This window comes from Hipposideros armiger, unplaced genomic scaffold (assembly GCF_001890085.2).
Source record: "Hipposideros armiger isolate ML-2016 unplaced genomic scaffold, ASM189008v1 scaffold_48, whole genome shotgun sequence".
NCBI classification, from domain to species: Eukaryota; Metazoa; Chordata; class Mammalia; order Chiroptera; family Hipposideridae; genus Hipposideros; species Hipposideros armiger.
In genome coordinates this window covers 4,821,204-4,835,492 of record NW_017731398.1, presented here as the reverse complement: position 1 = coordinate 4,835,492, position 14,289 = coordinate 4,821,204, and the positions used below count along the sequence as shown (strand labels likewise).

General features: G+C 60.7%; 1 protein-coding gene across 1 annotated transcript in view; it reads left to right on the top strand.

Moving 5' to 3' along the window:
• The window catches only part of RASGRF1 (Ras protein specific guanine nucleotide releasing factor 1), an 82,365-nt gene that overhangs the window by 37,502 nt on the left and 30,574 nt on the right, over nucleotides 1-14,289 (top strand). The window contains exons 9-17 of the mRNA XM_019640004.1: nucleotides 1,442-1,560; nucleotides 3,120-3,280; nucleotides 6,234-6,297; nucleotides 6,651-6,787; nucleotides 8,554-8,636; nucleotides 9,689-9,937; nucleotides 10,848-11,221; nucleotides 12,561-12,686; nucleotides 13,932-14,170. Coding sequence (XP_019495549.1) covers nucleotides 1,442-1,560; nucleotides 3,120-3,280; nucleotides 6,234-6,297; nucleotides 6,651-6,787; nucleotides 8,554-8,636; nucleotides 9,689-9,937; nucleotides 10,848-11,221; nucleotides 12,561-12,686; nucleotides 13,932-14,170 — 1,552 coding nt within the window. The remainder of the gene's footprint in view (nucleotides 1-1,441; nucleotides 1,561-3,119; nucleotides 3,281-6,233; nucleotides 6,298-6,650; nucleotides 6,788-8,553; nucleotides 8,637-9,688; nucleotides 9,938-10,847; nucleotides 11,222-12,560; nucleotides 12,687-13,931; nucleotides 14,171-14,289) is intronic.

Genomic DNA, 14,289 nt, shown 5'->3' with positions numbered 1-14,289 from the left:
TATTTTCATATAGAGGGCTAGTGTGTCAGTTTCCCTGCCAGAATGTCCCAGGACGGACAGAGGGAACTGACGCCAGTCCTCCCCGAGCCAGATGCACTGCTAGGTCCTCTGAAAATAAGGCATCCCGGAACCACTGTTCCATAGCTATGTAAAAGCACCTGGGAGGAAGAAACAGCTAGTACGTAAACCCTGAGGAGGAGGACGTGGGGTATTCTTCCACACGCCCCAACCACACTTGTCCCTCCGCTTTCCCCAGTCTCCTGGGAATCCTTCAAGGCTCTTAGCAAAATCCCCAGCTCGTGCTGGTATTTCCCGCCCACGGTATTGCTAAAAAGCAGGTAAATGCTGCCACCTCGTGGACGCGCCTGGTGCTGCAGGCAGCAGAAAAGGGATAGTAGGACCTCAGTCTATATTTTCATATAGCGGGCTCGTATGTCAGTTTCCCTCCCACATGTCCCAGGACAGACCGAGGGAACTGACGCCAGTCCTCCCCGAGCCAGATGCACTGCTACGTCCTCTGAAAATAAGCCATTCCGGGGCCACTGTTACGGTAGCGCTGTAACTGTATCCGGGAGGAAGAAACAGCCAGTACCAAGGTTCTGAGCAGGAGGAGGCGGGGTATTTTTCCACACGTCCCACCTAAAATTGTCCCTCTGCTTTCCTCACTGTCCTGGGAATCGTTCAAGGCCCTTAGCAAAGTCTCCAGCTCGTGTTGGTATTTCCCGCCCACGATGTTGCTAAAAAGCAGGTAAATGCTGCCACCTTGTGGACACACCTGGTGTTGCAGGCGGCAGTACTGGGACAGTAGGACCGCAGTCGTTCTTTTCATATAGCGGGCTAGTTCATGTGTCAGCTTCCCTCCCAGATGTCCAGGACGGACAGAGGGAACTGACGCCAGTTCTCCCGGAGCCAGCCGCACTGCCGGTCCTCCCAAAATAAGCCTATCCAGGCCCAGTGGTGAGATAGCATCCCCAGAAAGGGCGTTCCAGGGGAGGAAGAAGCCAGTACAAAGGCCCTGGGGCAGGGAAGAGCCTCTGTGCCTGTGTGTAGAACTGACTGGCTGTCGGGTGAGGGACAGGTTCGTGGACAGCAGCTGCCTGTTGCCTCCCATCCTGCGCCCGATGCTTCCATCTGTTACCCACATGCTTCAGTCCTTAAATCAGAGGCCGGCTTCCTAGCTGTTCATCTCCGTGTCCTCTTGTCTGCAATGAGGTCACCTGCCTCCTTGGGCTGTCAGAAAGGCGAAACGCGGCCGTGCCTCGCAGCGCCCCACACGCAGCTAGCTGGTAGTCAGGACATGCCAGCCCTCGACGGCTTTGTCATGGGCCCCAGTGAGCATCGCGATGCAGGCTTCCCCCAGATCCGGCAGGACCCCTGCATTCCCGCCTCTCTGGCGGTGGTGTCTGCCTGTCCCTGACCGGGTTATTTCTCGTCCCCACAGGATAATGCACGACGAAGTGAGCGAGACTGAGAACATCCGGAAAAACCTGGCCATCGAGCGCATGATCATCGAGGGCTGCGAGATCCTGCTGGACACCAGCCAGACCTTCGTGAGACAAGGTGCGGCCAGGGCGGCACCTGCGTTCCAGCCCTGGGAGGCCGGCATCATGTGGAGCACCAGCCTGACCGGGGAGGGTTGGGGTTGCTGGGGGCTGTGACAGCGATAGGTGGACCTCAGGGTCTCTGCGTATAGAAGCCGGTGTTACACCAGTGTTCAGTCTCCTCCCCGCCAGATGTGAACATAATTCTTCCCAGTGGTCTTGCTTGTCTATTCCATGTCCTAGTAAGTAGTGACAGGTCCTTTTGGGGGCAGGCACACACTAGCCGCGTGAATCACAGCATGTTCAGTGTCTGGGAGGCTCAGTGTGGGTCATCTCCCTGGCTCCTTGAGGAGGCCGTGACCACAGCGGTTCTGGGAAGAGTGTTTTCGTTGCCTGTGGCCTCTGCTCACCTGGGAGCAGTGTGGAGAGGCACAGCCCTGTGGCTGAGGGACTGACTGCCACCTCGGGGACGCTGGAGGTACGGTGCATTTGAAGGTCACCTGGTTCAGATCTCACGTTCAGTAGGAAGCTCAGCGTCTGCGTGCATGCCCCAGGGGTCACCCCACTTCAGAATGGGGCCCTCTGACTAGCCGAAAGCTTGCCAGCACCTCCCGCTGGCCCGTGTAGCTGTCTCTGCCACCCTTAGCAAGGGGATTGTCACCTTGGAGTTGGTCTGAGCCCCTATGTGTGGCCCTGTGGCCCAGGCCACCCTGAGCCCAGAGCCAGCCCGGCCTGTCTCCTCTCTCCCCTGTGCTGCACTGGGCTCAAGCTGGAAGTGGCCTGAAGAATGACCTCTCCTGGGGCAGCCAGTGTTCCCACAGACCAGGCGTCTACGCCACGGCTCTGAGCCAGGGCAGTGACCTGGAGATGAGACGGGGGACCTGGCAAGCCCTTTCTCCCTTGTTCAGTCATGCAGCCAACACTGATGCCTGCCCTTCTGGGCAAGGCCAACAAGGGTCTCCAGGGGCACCCAGAGAACAGACCCACACCCCTGCAGCGGACTGTGCAGGGAGGCCGTGAGGGGGCAGTGCAGGAAAGGGGTTCAGGCAGTGACGGGAGTAGGCAGGAGGCAGAGGTGGCCCAGAGCAGGAGCCGGCAGTCAGGGAGGGAAGGTTTCCACAGGAGGCAGCACGGGAGCCTGAGTAGGCACTCCCAGGTGGGTGTGCTCGGGGTGGGGACCTGCTCTGCCAGGGTGGTGGGAGCGCTGTGCGGAGGGTGGGGTCTGCGGCAGAGTGTGCCTGGCTGACAGGGGACGTCCGCCACCCAGGGCTGCATATGGAGCAGGGGCCCTAGTCTCCTGCTCAGCCCCCTGGGCCACAGCCAGCCCCCCACTCGCTAGCCCCTGCCTGGCTCAGACCCCCAGCCTGCATTCTCACCACAGGGCTCCCCCCTCACTTCCTGCCAGTCCCCACCCCAGCTCCTGACACCTGGCCCTGAAGGGGGGCTGGAGGGCGTGTCCTGGGTGCAGGTTTGCTACTGGGGACGAAGAGCCACACCGCCCCACAGCCAACCTCAGCGCCGCCCAGGCCGGAGGTTCACCCTGCAGGTGGGTCAGTCAGGGTCTCTCTCCGCCCACAGGCTCCCTCATCCAGGTGCCCATGTCCGAAAAGGGCAAGATCACCAGGGGGCGCCTGGGGTCTCTGTCCCTGAAGAAAGAGGGCGAGCGGCAATGCTTCCTGTTCTCCAAGCACCTCATCATCTGCACCAGAGGCTCTGGCGGGAAGCTCCACCTGACCAAGGTGGGGCCGCGGGGAGGGGCCGGGCTGGGGTGCCGGGGGCCAGGCAGGCCCTGCCCTGACCCCACGTGGGCACGGGTGGCAGGGACACAGCCACGCGCGAGCCTAACTTTGCTTAGAATGGCTGGGGTCTGCCGAGCGCTCGCGGAGATGGGAAGGTGAGTATCAAGACCCCAGAGGCTCCCCTCCGGCTGGGTGCAGGGGCAGAGGAGTCCGGGAGCTCGACAAGCTGCTAAGAGGCCTGCGCGTGTGCACGCATGGGGGGACACAGGGCACAGATGGCACCTGGCTGAGGACCACAGCAGCACCCATGGCCTCTCTCTCTCATCTCTGACTAAAGGAGCGCAGACGGGCCCCTCCCAGCGCCCTCTCAGTACTCCCTCCACGCAGGGGGCCCTGACCAGGGCCAGGCGATGCTGGCAGGCTGCTGGGTGCCCACACAGGGCAGGTCCGCAACCCCTCACAGCCCTACAGGAGACCCCACACACTCGGCTACCTGGCCCGTCCCTACAGGCGGGGGGAGTAAGCACCTCGAGGCCCCTCCTGCATCCTCGTCGACCCCACTCCCGTGCACAGCCTCTTCCTCCAGGCAGTCCTCCCTCCTGTCCTTCCCAGCCTGTGAAACGGCACCTGTTGAGACCCTTGCCCCAGGGAGGATCTCAGGCACAGCACACGCTTGTCCACTGCTCTCAGCCCCGCCTGTCATGCGTGTGACCCTAGGAGAGGGTTACAGTCACATCTGTAAACAGGGGTGGCTGTCCTCACAGGGGCAGGCAGGTGCACGGAGACCCACTCGGCACAGCAGGAAGCCTGTGATGACTGGAAATGTGCTTCTGCAGATTTCAAATCGGAGCACACGGTGGCCTGGACAGGCCAGAGGTGCCCTAACGAGGCCACGGCCTCAGGAAGCCATCCCCCCAGACCTCGTGTGCTGGCTCCTAGATAGAGGGCAGCCTCGGGGAGCACGCTGCTCGTGCCCACATGTCGGCACATTAGCTGCTGGGCTGCACACGGGGACACTGGTTTACAAACATCGAGGACTCTAGTTCCAGACACGTTGTGTGTCAAGGAACGCTTCCCTGGCCATCAGCCCTGTGGCCGCTGCTGTGAAGAGCTCGTCCACGCCGGGGACCGTGGGGCAGCCTCTTGCTCTGAAAGCCTAGAAGTGCGTGTTGTCATGGTTGTGCATTTTGCCTAATTTGAGTTTCGGGTGGAGACTGAGCTGTCAGCCTCAGCACACTGGGAAGGAACACGGGAATGCCACTCAGACTCCGGCCACTTACCAGTGGACGACCTCAGTCAGGGGCACGACCTCACTGCACCTCGGTTTACGTATCTGCCACACGGGATGCGAGCGCCTGCTCGGGGGAGGGCTGTGAGGACCCAGCGAGGGAGCGTGCAAGGCAGCAGCCCAGCGAAGTGACAGTAACAGCAGCAGGCACCAAACCAAACACTTCACATGGATTTAATTCCTACGACAACCCACCGAGGCGGAGACCGTCACCTTCTCCATTCTGTGGATAAAGGAACTGAGACACCTGGAAGCCAGCAAGTGGCAGAGCTGGGGTTAGAGCCAGACTCTGTGCTCTTAAACCCTAAGCTAGAATTCAAACCACTTCTCTTTAAATTCCGCGGTTGGAAATAGAATGCCGGAAGTCCCTTCCCAAGGGAGCGCACCACAAACCCACAAGATTTCAAACAACCAGTAAGAAAACGTCAGGGCTCGATGGGGCTCTCCAGGTTATCGGGCCCGGTGACATCGCTGGGCCGTCAAGGCCCAGGAGGCCTGGGGGTCACCCATGGCCACCACGGAGCAAAAAGAGAAGCAGAAGCGGGGTCTCTGGGGCCCCTCGGATGCTTCCTTCCGTCCCCTCGGCCTCCCGGGGGGGCAGCTTGCCCTGTAAACGTTTTCAAATAGAGATCAGCCTATCGTCCGTCATCAGTTACCATGTTACTTACCTGTCGCTGTGTAGCAAAGTATTCCCAAACATAGCGGCTTAAAACAAACGTTTACTGCCTCTGTTTCTGTGGGTCAGGAAATCAGAAGCCTGGTGGCCTGGACCCACTGAGGCGGCTGCAGACAGGATGGCACTGAGTTGTGTCACCTGCAGGCGAGACTGCGACCGGGGATCCTTCTCGGCTCCTGGGTCGTGGATCTGTCCTCATGGCACAGCAGCGGGCTTCCCCCAGCACCAGCGACCGAGACGAGAGCCAGCAGGAGGCCGCGGTCTCCCAGCCTGCGCACTGTCACTGCTTTATTCTCACCGAGGACAAGCAGATCACGAAGTCCAGGGACACCTGAGGGGAAGGCAGGAGGAGCCCGCCATCGGTCACTGATGTCCCACTGCCGCCGCCAGGGACCCAGCAAGGCGCATACACTCAGGGATGGGAGGCATTTTCCCAGCTAGTCCTAAAGATGGAAAAGCAGGGATGACCGTGGGCTGGGATCAGGGCCCTGAGGCCCTCAGGCTGCCCCCACACCTGCCAGGTGCCCTTGGGCGAGACACTTAACTCCCTGTGTCGTTTCTTCGTCTGTATAATTGGAATAACAATACCTGTGACAGGTCTGTAAAACGGGCCTATTTCCCTGTTGGTAGCATGAGGGGTTTGGCCCAGCGCGGCGAGGTCAAGCTGCTGTGGATTAGGTGGCCTGGGAGCTGCTGTTGGAGGGGCAGGAAGAGGGCAGCCCCCGCACCCCACCCCAGCCGACCGCGAACCTCATTCGGGAAGGCCACTCGGAGACAATCCTGTGTGGTCCCCTTCATTCATTGGGCTTCTTACATGATGATTCAAGTCCCTCAACTTGAAAAACAAAACACACACACACACACACACACACACACACACACACACACACACACACAGAGTCTGCGTTCATGCTTATTGTCAAAGCCCCACCCCAGCCCCGAATTCCTGGGACTCCTAAACCGGCACACGTCCCCCTGTTCTTTTTCAGAATGGAGTCGTGTCCCTCATAGACTGCACCTTGCTGGAGGACCCAGAAAGCACGGAGGAAGAAGGTAGGTGTGGAAGCTGCTCACACAGGTACACACACGCTCACTCACCCCGAAAGTCTGGGCCCAGGTGTGGTGTCCGTGGGGAGGGAAGGAGGGGAGACGCTGACGGGTGGCGGCCCCTCTCCTGGGCTGGAGAATCTTATGGTCCCTCCACTGTCCCCGCGTGCTTGTCAGCTGCTTCTGTGCTCCGGGCCTCGGTTCTCCCATCTTTGAAGTGGGGACCTTAGGAAAAAGAGAGATGTTCTGAAAGTAAGCGGTGGCCTCCTGCCCGCCCCAGTGGGTGGACCATTGCAAGAGTTTCCAGCTCGAAAAGGGCCCTCGCTCATTCTGCTAACTCCATATTTTGTAACTGGAAGCCAAAGGGCCCGGCCAGGACACGGACCGCCTGGATTTTAAGATCGGGGTGGAGCCGAAGGATGCCCCGCCCTTCACAGTCATCCTTGTGGCCTCATCCAGGCAGGAGAAGGCAGCGTGGACCAGTGACATCAGCCAGGTGAGCAGCGCACCTGTTCCTCCAAGCCTGTGGTCCCTTCGTATCTAAGCTGGTTGGGGGCCTGGGGGCTGCTGCAGGGTTCCGACAGAAAGGGCACAGCCCCCACAGAGTGTCCTCCAGGCATGGTCCCCACCGAGGCTGAGCTCAGCCATCTCGTTAACGTGGTAGAGTCCCCTGGGCCACTCACAAAGTGGGATCTGGGAACCCCTTGCACCTGGGTCATCCGCTGTGGTGATTCTTAAAATTCCAGATTCCCGCAGTGCCCCCCCCACGCCCCACCCCCACCAGATGCAAATCTCTAGCAAGGGGCCTGGGAATCTGCATTTCAGCACACGCCCTCCCACCCCAGCCATTACAGTGCACAGAAAAGTCTGAACACCACGACCCACGGATGTGGGATATAGCAGAGCTTCAAGAGGGACAGCTAGGGCCCCGCAGAGCCCAGCGACAGCTGTGTCCACGGGTCTAGCCTCCATCTCTGCCTGCGCACGTGTTCAGGCCAGTCGCCCACTAGGAGCGCTGCAGAGAGCACACCAGCCAGCAGCCCCGGGGGACCGTGGGCAGGACCAGGGCAGAGATCTGAGTCTGGAGAGAGGCTGTGAGCCCACAGGCTTCAGGACAGGCCTTTCCCTTGGCCCCCAGGGCCTGCAGGGGGTCACGCAGCCCGTCCCAGCAGCAGAGGACCCTTCACAGCTGCCGACAGTGGGAGAAAGGACAAACAGGCTGGAGAGCTCCCCCATTCAGGGGCAGGGGGCCTGGGAAGCTGTGTTTATGGAGAACTGGGGGGCAGCCTTAGCTCTATTTAAGGGTGCCCTCCCCGCCCCCTGTTCCTCGTTTCTACACCCCACTTCTGGGTTGCCCTGACTGCCCGTTCACCTCCTTCTAGCCCACCTGCCCAAGGCAGACGGGGATGCAGTGTAGCAGGCGTGTGCTCTCTCTGAGTCTCAGGACATATGTTCAAAGCACCAAGCATGCCCAGGAGAAACCTGGAAAGCCTCTCTCATGTGCCCAGTGAGTGTGGCCGTCAAAGGCTCAGGGCCACTCATCTGGAGAGTGTCCTCCAGGCCTCTGCCCCCCGTGGAGCCACGTGGCTGATGCCAGTGGGGGTCCGGCCCTCCGACACTTCCCCAGACACTCTGATGCCTCCGGGAAGCTCAGAGCTGTGGGCCAGGCTTTTTGAACTTTTCGTTCAAAGCAAACTTTGTGTCGGGAATCTTTTCAGAGGCTGAGCACAAGGTACCGTCATCTGTGCCCCTGGCCAGCAGGAGTTTTAACAGGGGAAGCCATTGCACCCCTGTTAAAGCGCGTTGGCACCATGGTGGCCAGAGGACAGGCTGCAGGACAGCCCTGTGGGCAGGGGGCACGGGGGCCCTGCTGGGCTGGCCTCCCAAGGAAGTGATCCCAGACCACCATGGGTCTGACCTTGTCCTTGACACTGGACCTCAGAGGTCAGCAATGGAGTGGTCAGGGTCAGTAGCTCATATTTTGCGAACAACCCAATCAGGTAGGAGTCACTACCCCCATTTTGCAGGTAGAGAAACAGGCTCAGGGAGGTCAGGTAAGCCCCCAAAAGGTCACCGAGTGGGAGCTTGACTTTCAACCGACGTCCCAGGGGCGCTCTGCGTTGACCTTGCCCATGACCTTGAGGCCTGAGCACCCTGTGTCTGGCGGGGCACATGGCCCTCCCGCCTGGCAGAGACCCTGCGACGCCCGAGGACCAGAATGGAGACCGAGGCCCTGACACCCGGTCCTCTCTCTGATTCCAGTGTGTGGATAACATCCGGTGTAATGGGCTCATGATGAACGCCTTTGAGGAAAATTCCAAGGTCACAGTGCCACAGATGATCAAGTAAGTGCCCTTCACCTCGTCTGGACCCGGCCACTGGTCAAGTGACAGTGACAGCAGGGGCACAGGACCAGCCAATGCTGGGGGTTGAGGGGGCTGGGTGCCGACATCTTTTGGGTGTTTGTTTTGAGTTCACGTCTATTTGGATGTTGGCTGTTGCTTCATGGATTTTTGGATTAGGCTACTTAAACTATAACACAGGGATGAAAATGTATGCCCCCTTTTAAAATAAGTATTTTTCTTTTCCTAATTACAAAATGAGGACACTTTTTAAAAAACGCAGGTTTCTAGGGACACTGAGCAACCCCGGGGGACGGGGGTTGGCGTCCTTCTGATACACCCTGTGAGCCCCCTCAGCAGGACCGCTGCTCTCCTCCGGCATCTGCCCCCCAACGGCCTTGCTCGCCCTCCTTTCTGTCCCACTTGGGGGGCCACGGGCTCCCTGGCCTCCATCCACGGGTGGATTTTGGCATATTCACTGTGTTGTGCAACCCTTACCACTACCCAGTTCCAGAGTACTTCTGTCACCCGCAAAAGGAACCCCACACCTATCAGCACTCAGCCCCACCCGCTCCTCCCCCAGCCCCTGGCGGCCACCCGGGGACTGTCTGGTCCGGGTGACACCCATGGATGGGACCACATGTGCCCTCTGTGATGGCTTCCCCGGCCGAGCACAGTGCATTCCCGGTGCAGCGTGTGTCCAGCCCACGTTCTGCTGGTCCTCTCATCCATTAGTGGACACTGGGGTGGGTGCTTTCCACGGTTTAGCCATCTGAATGGCGCAGCCGTGCACATTCGTGCCCATGTGTCTGTGCGAACAGATGTCTGTGTGTCCTGTGAAGTCGGCCGCACGTCATTTTTAAGTTTGTTCTCTTTTATCCGGGAATTTCACAACGGCGGGTTTTAGGTATCCTGCTGGGAAAAGGGGGTCACAGCCTGCCCTTCCTCGGAGCCCCCCCTCCCAAAGCCGTCCTTGTTCCCATAATAAGCCAAGGGGTCCGTCTGTCCGGCCCGCCACAGGGGCTCAGAGCACGCCGCCCTCCCCCACCCCGCAGGTCCGACGCGTCCCTGTACTGCGACGACGTGGACATCCGCTTCAGCAAGACCATGAACTCCTGCAAAGTACTGCAGATCCGCTACGCCAGCGTGGGGCGGCTGCTGGAGCGGCTCACCGACCTGCGCTTCCTGAGCATCGACTTCCTCAACACCTTCCTGCACTCCTACCGCGTCTTCACCACGGCCGTCGTGGTCCTGGACAAGCTCATCGCCATCTACAGGAAGCCCATCAGTGCCATCCCCGCCAGGTGGGCAGGGCGCGGCCGGCTGACACACACACACACCCCGCCCAGGCGCCCTGGGAAACAGCCGGCCAAGAACCGGGCCCAGAACCGGCAGGGCTGCAGGCTCCAGGGTCTCGGGGTGCGCACTGCGCGGTCCCCTCAGCCCCTCCTGGAAGCTCCAAGGGACAGAGCTTCCCCACCCTCCCGGATGAAGAAAGGAAGGGATGGAGGGAGACACACACTGATCCTCACCCCTCCTCTGCTGGGCCGCGTCCTGCTCTAAAATGAGGGACCACTGTGGGTACCCTGGCGTGTTTCCGCGCGTGCAGGGCAGGCCACCTTAGCCCCCTGGGGCCCAGAAAGGCCAAGAAGATTGCCCCAGGGCCCCCAGAAGTCTGTGGCTCACTGGGGACTTGAACCCAGGGCCGTGGTCTCATTGAGCCCATTGTGCCCGCCTGTCTGACTCAGGGTGACAGTGGTGGACCCCGTGCTCCTCTGCCCCCAGGCGAGACGTGGGGCCAGAGCCTGGCTCTAGGGCTGCGTGGAGCAGAGCTCCTGAATCACACCACCTCCCCAGGGCCAAGGGGCGGCCAAGCGGGTCCCAAATTCGAGCCCAAGACATGGGGAGGGCCCAGGGGGCCTGGAGGCTGGAGCGAGCCGCCCTCCCGCCCACACCTCTGCTGCCAGAGCCCACACCCCCAAATTCGACTCCGTCCCCCCAATCCCCGGCCTGCAGTACCAGAGCTCACTGTCCACCTGCTCAAGCCTCAGGGGGCACACATCCTGCCACTCTGCCTGGAAACCAGTCCAGATCCTTCCCGGGGGCCCAGCAGGCCGTCCTTCCTTTCCCAGCAGGCAGAGCCTCCCTGGCTCCAACCAGAGATGGACACCCAGGCCGCTGACCCTTCCTTTTCACATCCCGCCCTCCCCACAGGTCGCTGGAGCTCTTGTTCGCCAGTGGCCAGAACAACAAGCTCCTGTACGGTGACCCCCCAAAGTCCCCACGTGCCACCCGCAAGTTCTCCTCGCCCCCGCCGCTGTCCATCACCAAGACGTCCTCGCCCAGCCGCCGGCGGAAGCTCTCCCTGAACATCCCCATCATCACGGGCGGCAAGGCCCTGGACCTGGCCGCCCTGGGCTGCAGCTCCAACGGCTACGCCAGCATGTACTCGGCCATGTCGCCCTTCGGCAAGGCCACGCTGGACACCAGCAAGCTCTACGTGTCCGGCGGCTTTGCCAACAAGATTGCAGACGAGGGTGACGTGACCGCCGAGAAGCCGGAAGACCCCTCGGCCCCCAGCAAGCAGGGTGAGTGGGCGCGGCTGGTGGGCCCCCACGGGGCAGGAGGGGAGCCTTGGGGATCCCGGCCAGGCCGCGGCGGCCATGCCGTCTGGGAAGAGTGGACAGGCGGCCGTGTGGGAGCCCCGGCTGCAGAGATGCCCAGGGCCCTGGCGACAGCTTCCTCCCGCATCCCTGGGGCTGTCCATCTCCGCAGTGGACATGTCCCAGGCCAGGTCCATCATAATCAGTCCTAGCTCCCGCCTCCCAGAGTCAGGCAGGCTGGGGAGCGGGACCAGACTGGGAAACGTGGACGCCTGCCATGTGCTGTGCTAGAGGGACGCTCGACGGGCGTGGAGGAGGGTGGGGACAGCGTCAGGAGAGTCAGAGGAGGCTTCCTGGAGTAGCCACTGGATGGAGGTGGAGGGGAGGACAGTCGATAAAGAGGACAGAGTGGGCCAGACTGAGGGTATAGGAAAAGCAGCGGGGAGTGCTGCACACCTGGAACCCCGGGCGGGGCGGTGGCTGCAGACGGCGCTGGGGCCACCCCCCTCTGGAGCCCTCCTGACCGCTCGAGAAGGACATTTGTTTGGGTGGTTTGTCTGGCTGATTGTGCAGCAAATTGTGTGTGTGCACGCACAGATATGGGCCATTCTTTCCTCAAGGGACCAGCTGTCATTTCCTTTGCATTCTCAAAAAGGTCAAGGGCGACTCCACTCACTTTCTAGTTGGGGAAACCGAGGACCAGAGATGATCTCACCACGCCAGCGCGGAACCTTTCATCAAATCCATCAGCTTTCCCCAAAGTGTGTCTCAGGACTGGGGCGACTATACGTTAGTGCCCAAACCAGGACACTGTGCTAGTGACCAGGGCCATGGGACGGCAGGTGCAGAGCACGGCTTTCCTGGGCAGACAGGGCAGTGGTCACCCTAAGGTGCACGCACACACACACACATACACACAACGCAGGGGGACCTCGGTACTCAAAGTGTGGTCCATGTACGGCGTTGGTGGTATAGTGGTGAGCATAGCTGCCTTCCAAAGTGTGGTCCATGGCCCAGCCAGGTGAGCATCACCTGGGGGCCTGTTACGAAGGGTCCCACCCCTGACCTCTGAATCAGACTGCGTTTTGACGGGACGCCCAGGTGTGCCCATCAAGGTGCGAAAAGCCCAGGTAGAGTAAAGCTTTCTTGGTGACTCACAGCGCCCACTGGCACATGACAGGGCTGACAGGGCCAGCTAATGCTGGTAAACTGTTCCCCAGGTATAACCCAGACATAGTCTGTTCTGCATCGATAAATGATAGCCCCGAACTTAAAAATCAATGGCCATTTTCAGGAATGTAAAATTCCCTCCTTCTTTCCCCAGGCTCAGACGTCTCCATGAGGGAAGAGTCAGATACTGATGAAAACCCGAGTGATGACGGTGATACTGAGCCGTCACCAACTAAGTCGCCAACAACACCAAAATCCATCAAGAGCAAAAATTCCTCAGGTACCACGCCCCAATCCGAAACCGCAGAGAGAGCCCAGAGGACGGTGAGGCCCAGGCAGGGGGAGGGCAGCGGGCAAGCTGAGAGAGGGCAAGCCGGCGTCATCCTTCCGTTAGGGTGGCCACAGTGCAGGGGCCGTCTCGCGCCTCAGGACCCCAGGTGACTGCGGGGCCGCAACACCAGCTGGGTGGGCCCTGGTCTTCCCTCGGCCACGTCACGCCCAGCCTCAGACAAGATTCACAGCCCATCCAACACAGGCGGGTCCCCAGGGGACATTCGGGTTCAGAGGTGCTTTGTGGGCTCCTGATCCGTGTCAGGCTCCACGCAGCCCTTCAGCCACCCGGTGGCCTTGCTGAGTAGGCGGGTTGTTCCCATTTCTCAATCGAGGGAAAAGACTGATGGGTCATCGAGTCTCAGGCTCGTGTCCTGAAGGGGCCTCGAGGAGCCTGGGTCTCCGGTTCCCACAAAACCGCTCTGAGATGCCGAGGGTGAGGCGAGCGCTCACCTGCTGAAGAGACCCGGTAACAGGTCACTTAGCTGCAGAGACACTGCCTGGACGCACGAAGGACGTGCCACAGCCTCTCAGACGCGCGAAGCCGACCTCACCCAGAGCCGATGTCAGAAATCAGCTTTGAGGTTTTCAAGGACAGCATTTGCTCCTCGCAGCTCAAGTGCTGTCACTTTGTGCTGAGCACGGATTGCTCTCCGGACTTACAAGGTCCCCATTACTACTAAGGAGTTATCACTAATGGCCTTGATATTCCACGGCGTACGTAGAGCTTCTCACACACTCTCAGCACTTGTGTTATCTCCTTTCATCTGCACTCCCACCCGCTGAAGCCGGTGTTACTATCCCAGCGACTACTGAGACTCAGAGAGGTTACGTGACTTACCCGAGGCCACACAGCTCGTAAGGGGAGGACGCCGTGTGCAGGGCTCTCCGTGCTCTCGTGCCAGTGAGCCGTCAGCATGAGTTACCAGTGCCAGACACCGGACAGGCCACCCGTTCATCCCAAATGGACAAGGGCAAGAAAGCTCACTGCTGCCCTGGGGCCGGCTGTGCCCACAAGGCGACGGAGTCCGAACAGCAGAGAAGGGAGGGGCGGTTGGGGACTTTGTGGAGAAGCAGTGGGGAGGCAGGACGGGGGGCAGGCCCCAGCAGCCGCACCGTCTGACCCCATCCTGGGCCCTGGCTGTCTCAGTCAGGCAGGGCCGGGAAGGGCTGAGGGCTGGCGTCTTCCCTCCAGAGTTCCTGCTCTTCTCCTACAACAACGGGGTCGTCAGGACCCCCTGCCGCGACCTGGACAACAACCGAAGTGCCCTGTCGGCGGCCTCTGCCTTTGCCATCGCGACCGCGGGTGCCAACGAGGGTGCCCCAAACAAGGAGAAGTACCGGAGGATGTCCCTGGCCAGCGCAGGTGCCCGGGGGGGCCTGTCCACCTTTGGCCGCTTGGCGCTCGCGGGCCCCAGGCCTTGGCCAGTGCTGGCCCTCCGCCCAGAGCCCCCTTCCTCCCACCAGCCCCCTCTGCCAGTGGGTAGCTGGGTACCCACAGTGAAGTCTGTTGCTCACGGGAGCCCCGTCACCCCCACCCCACATGCTGGTCC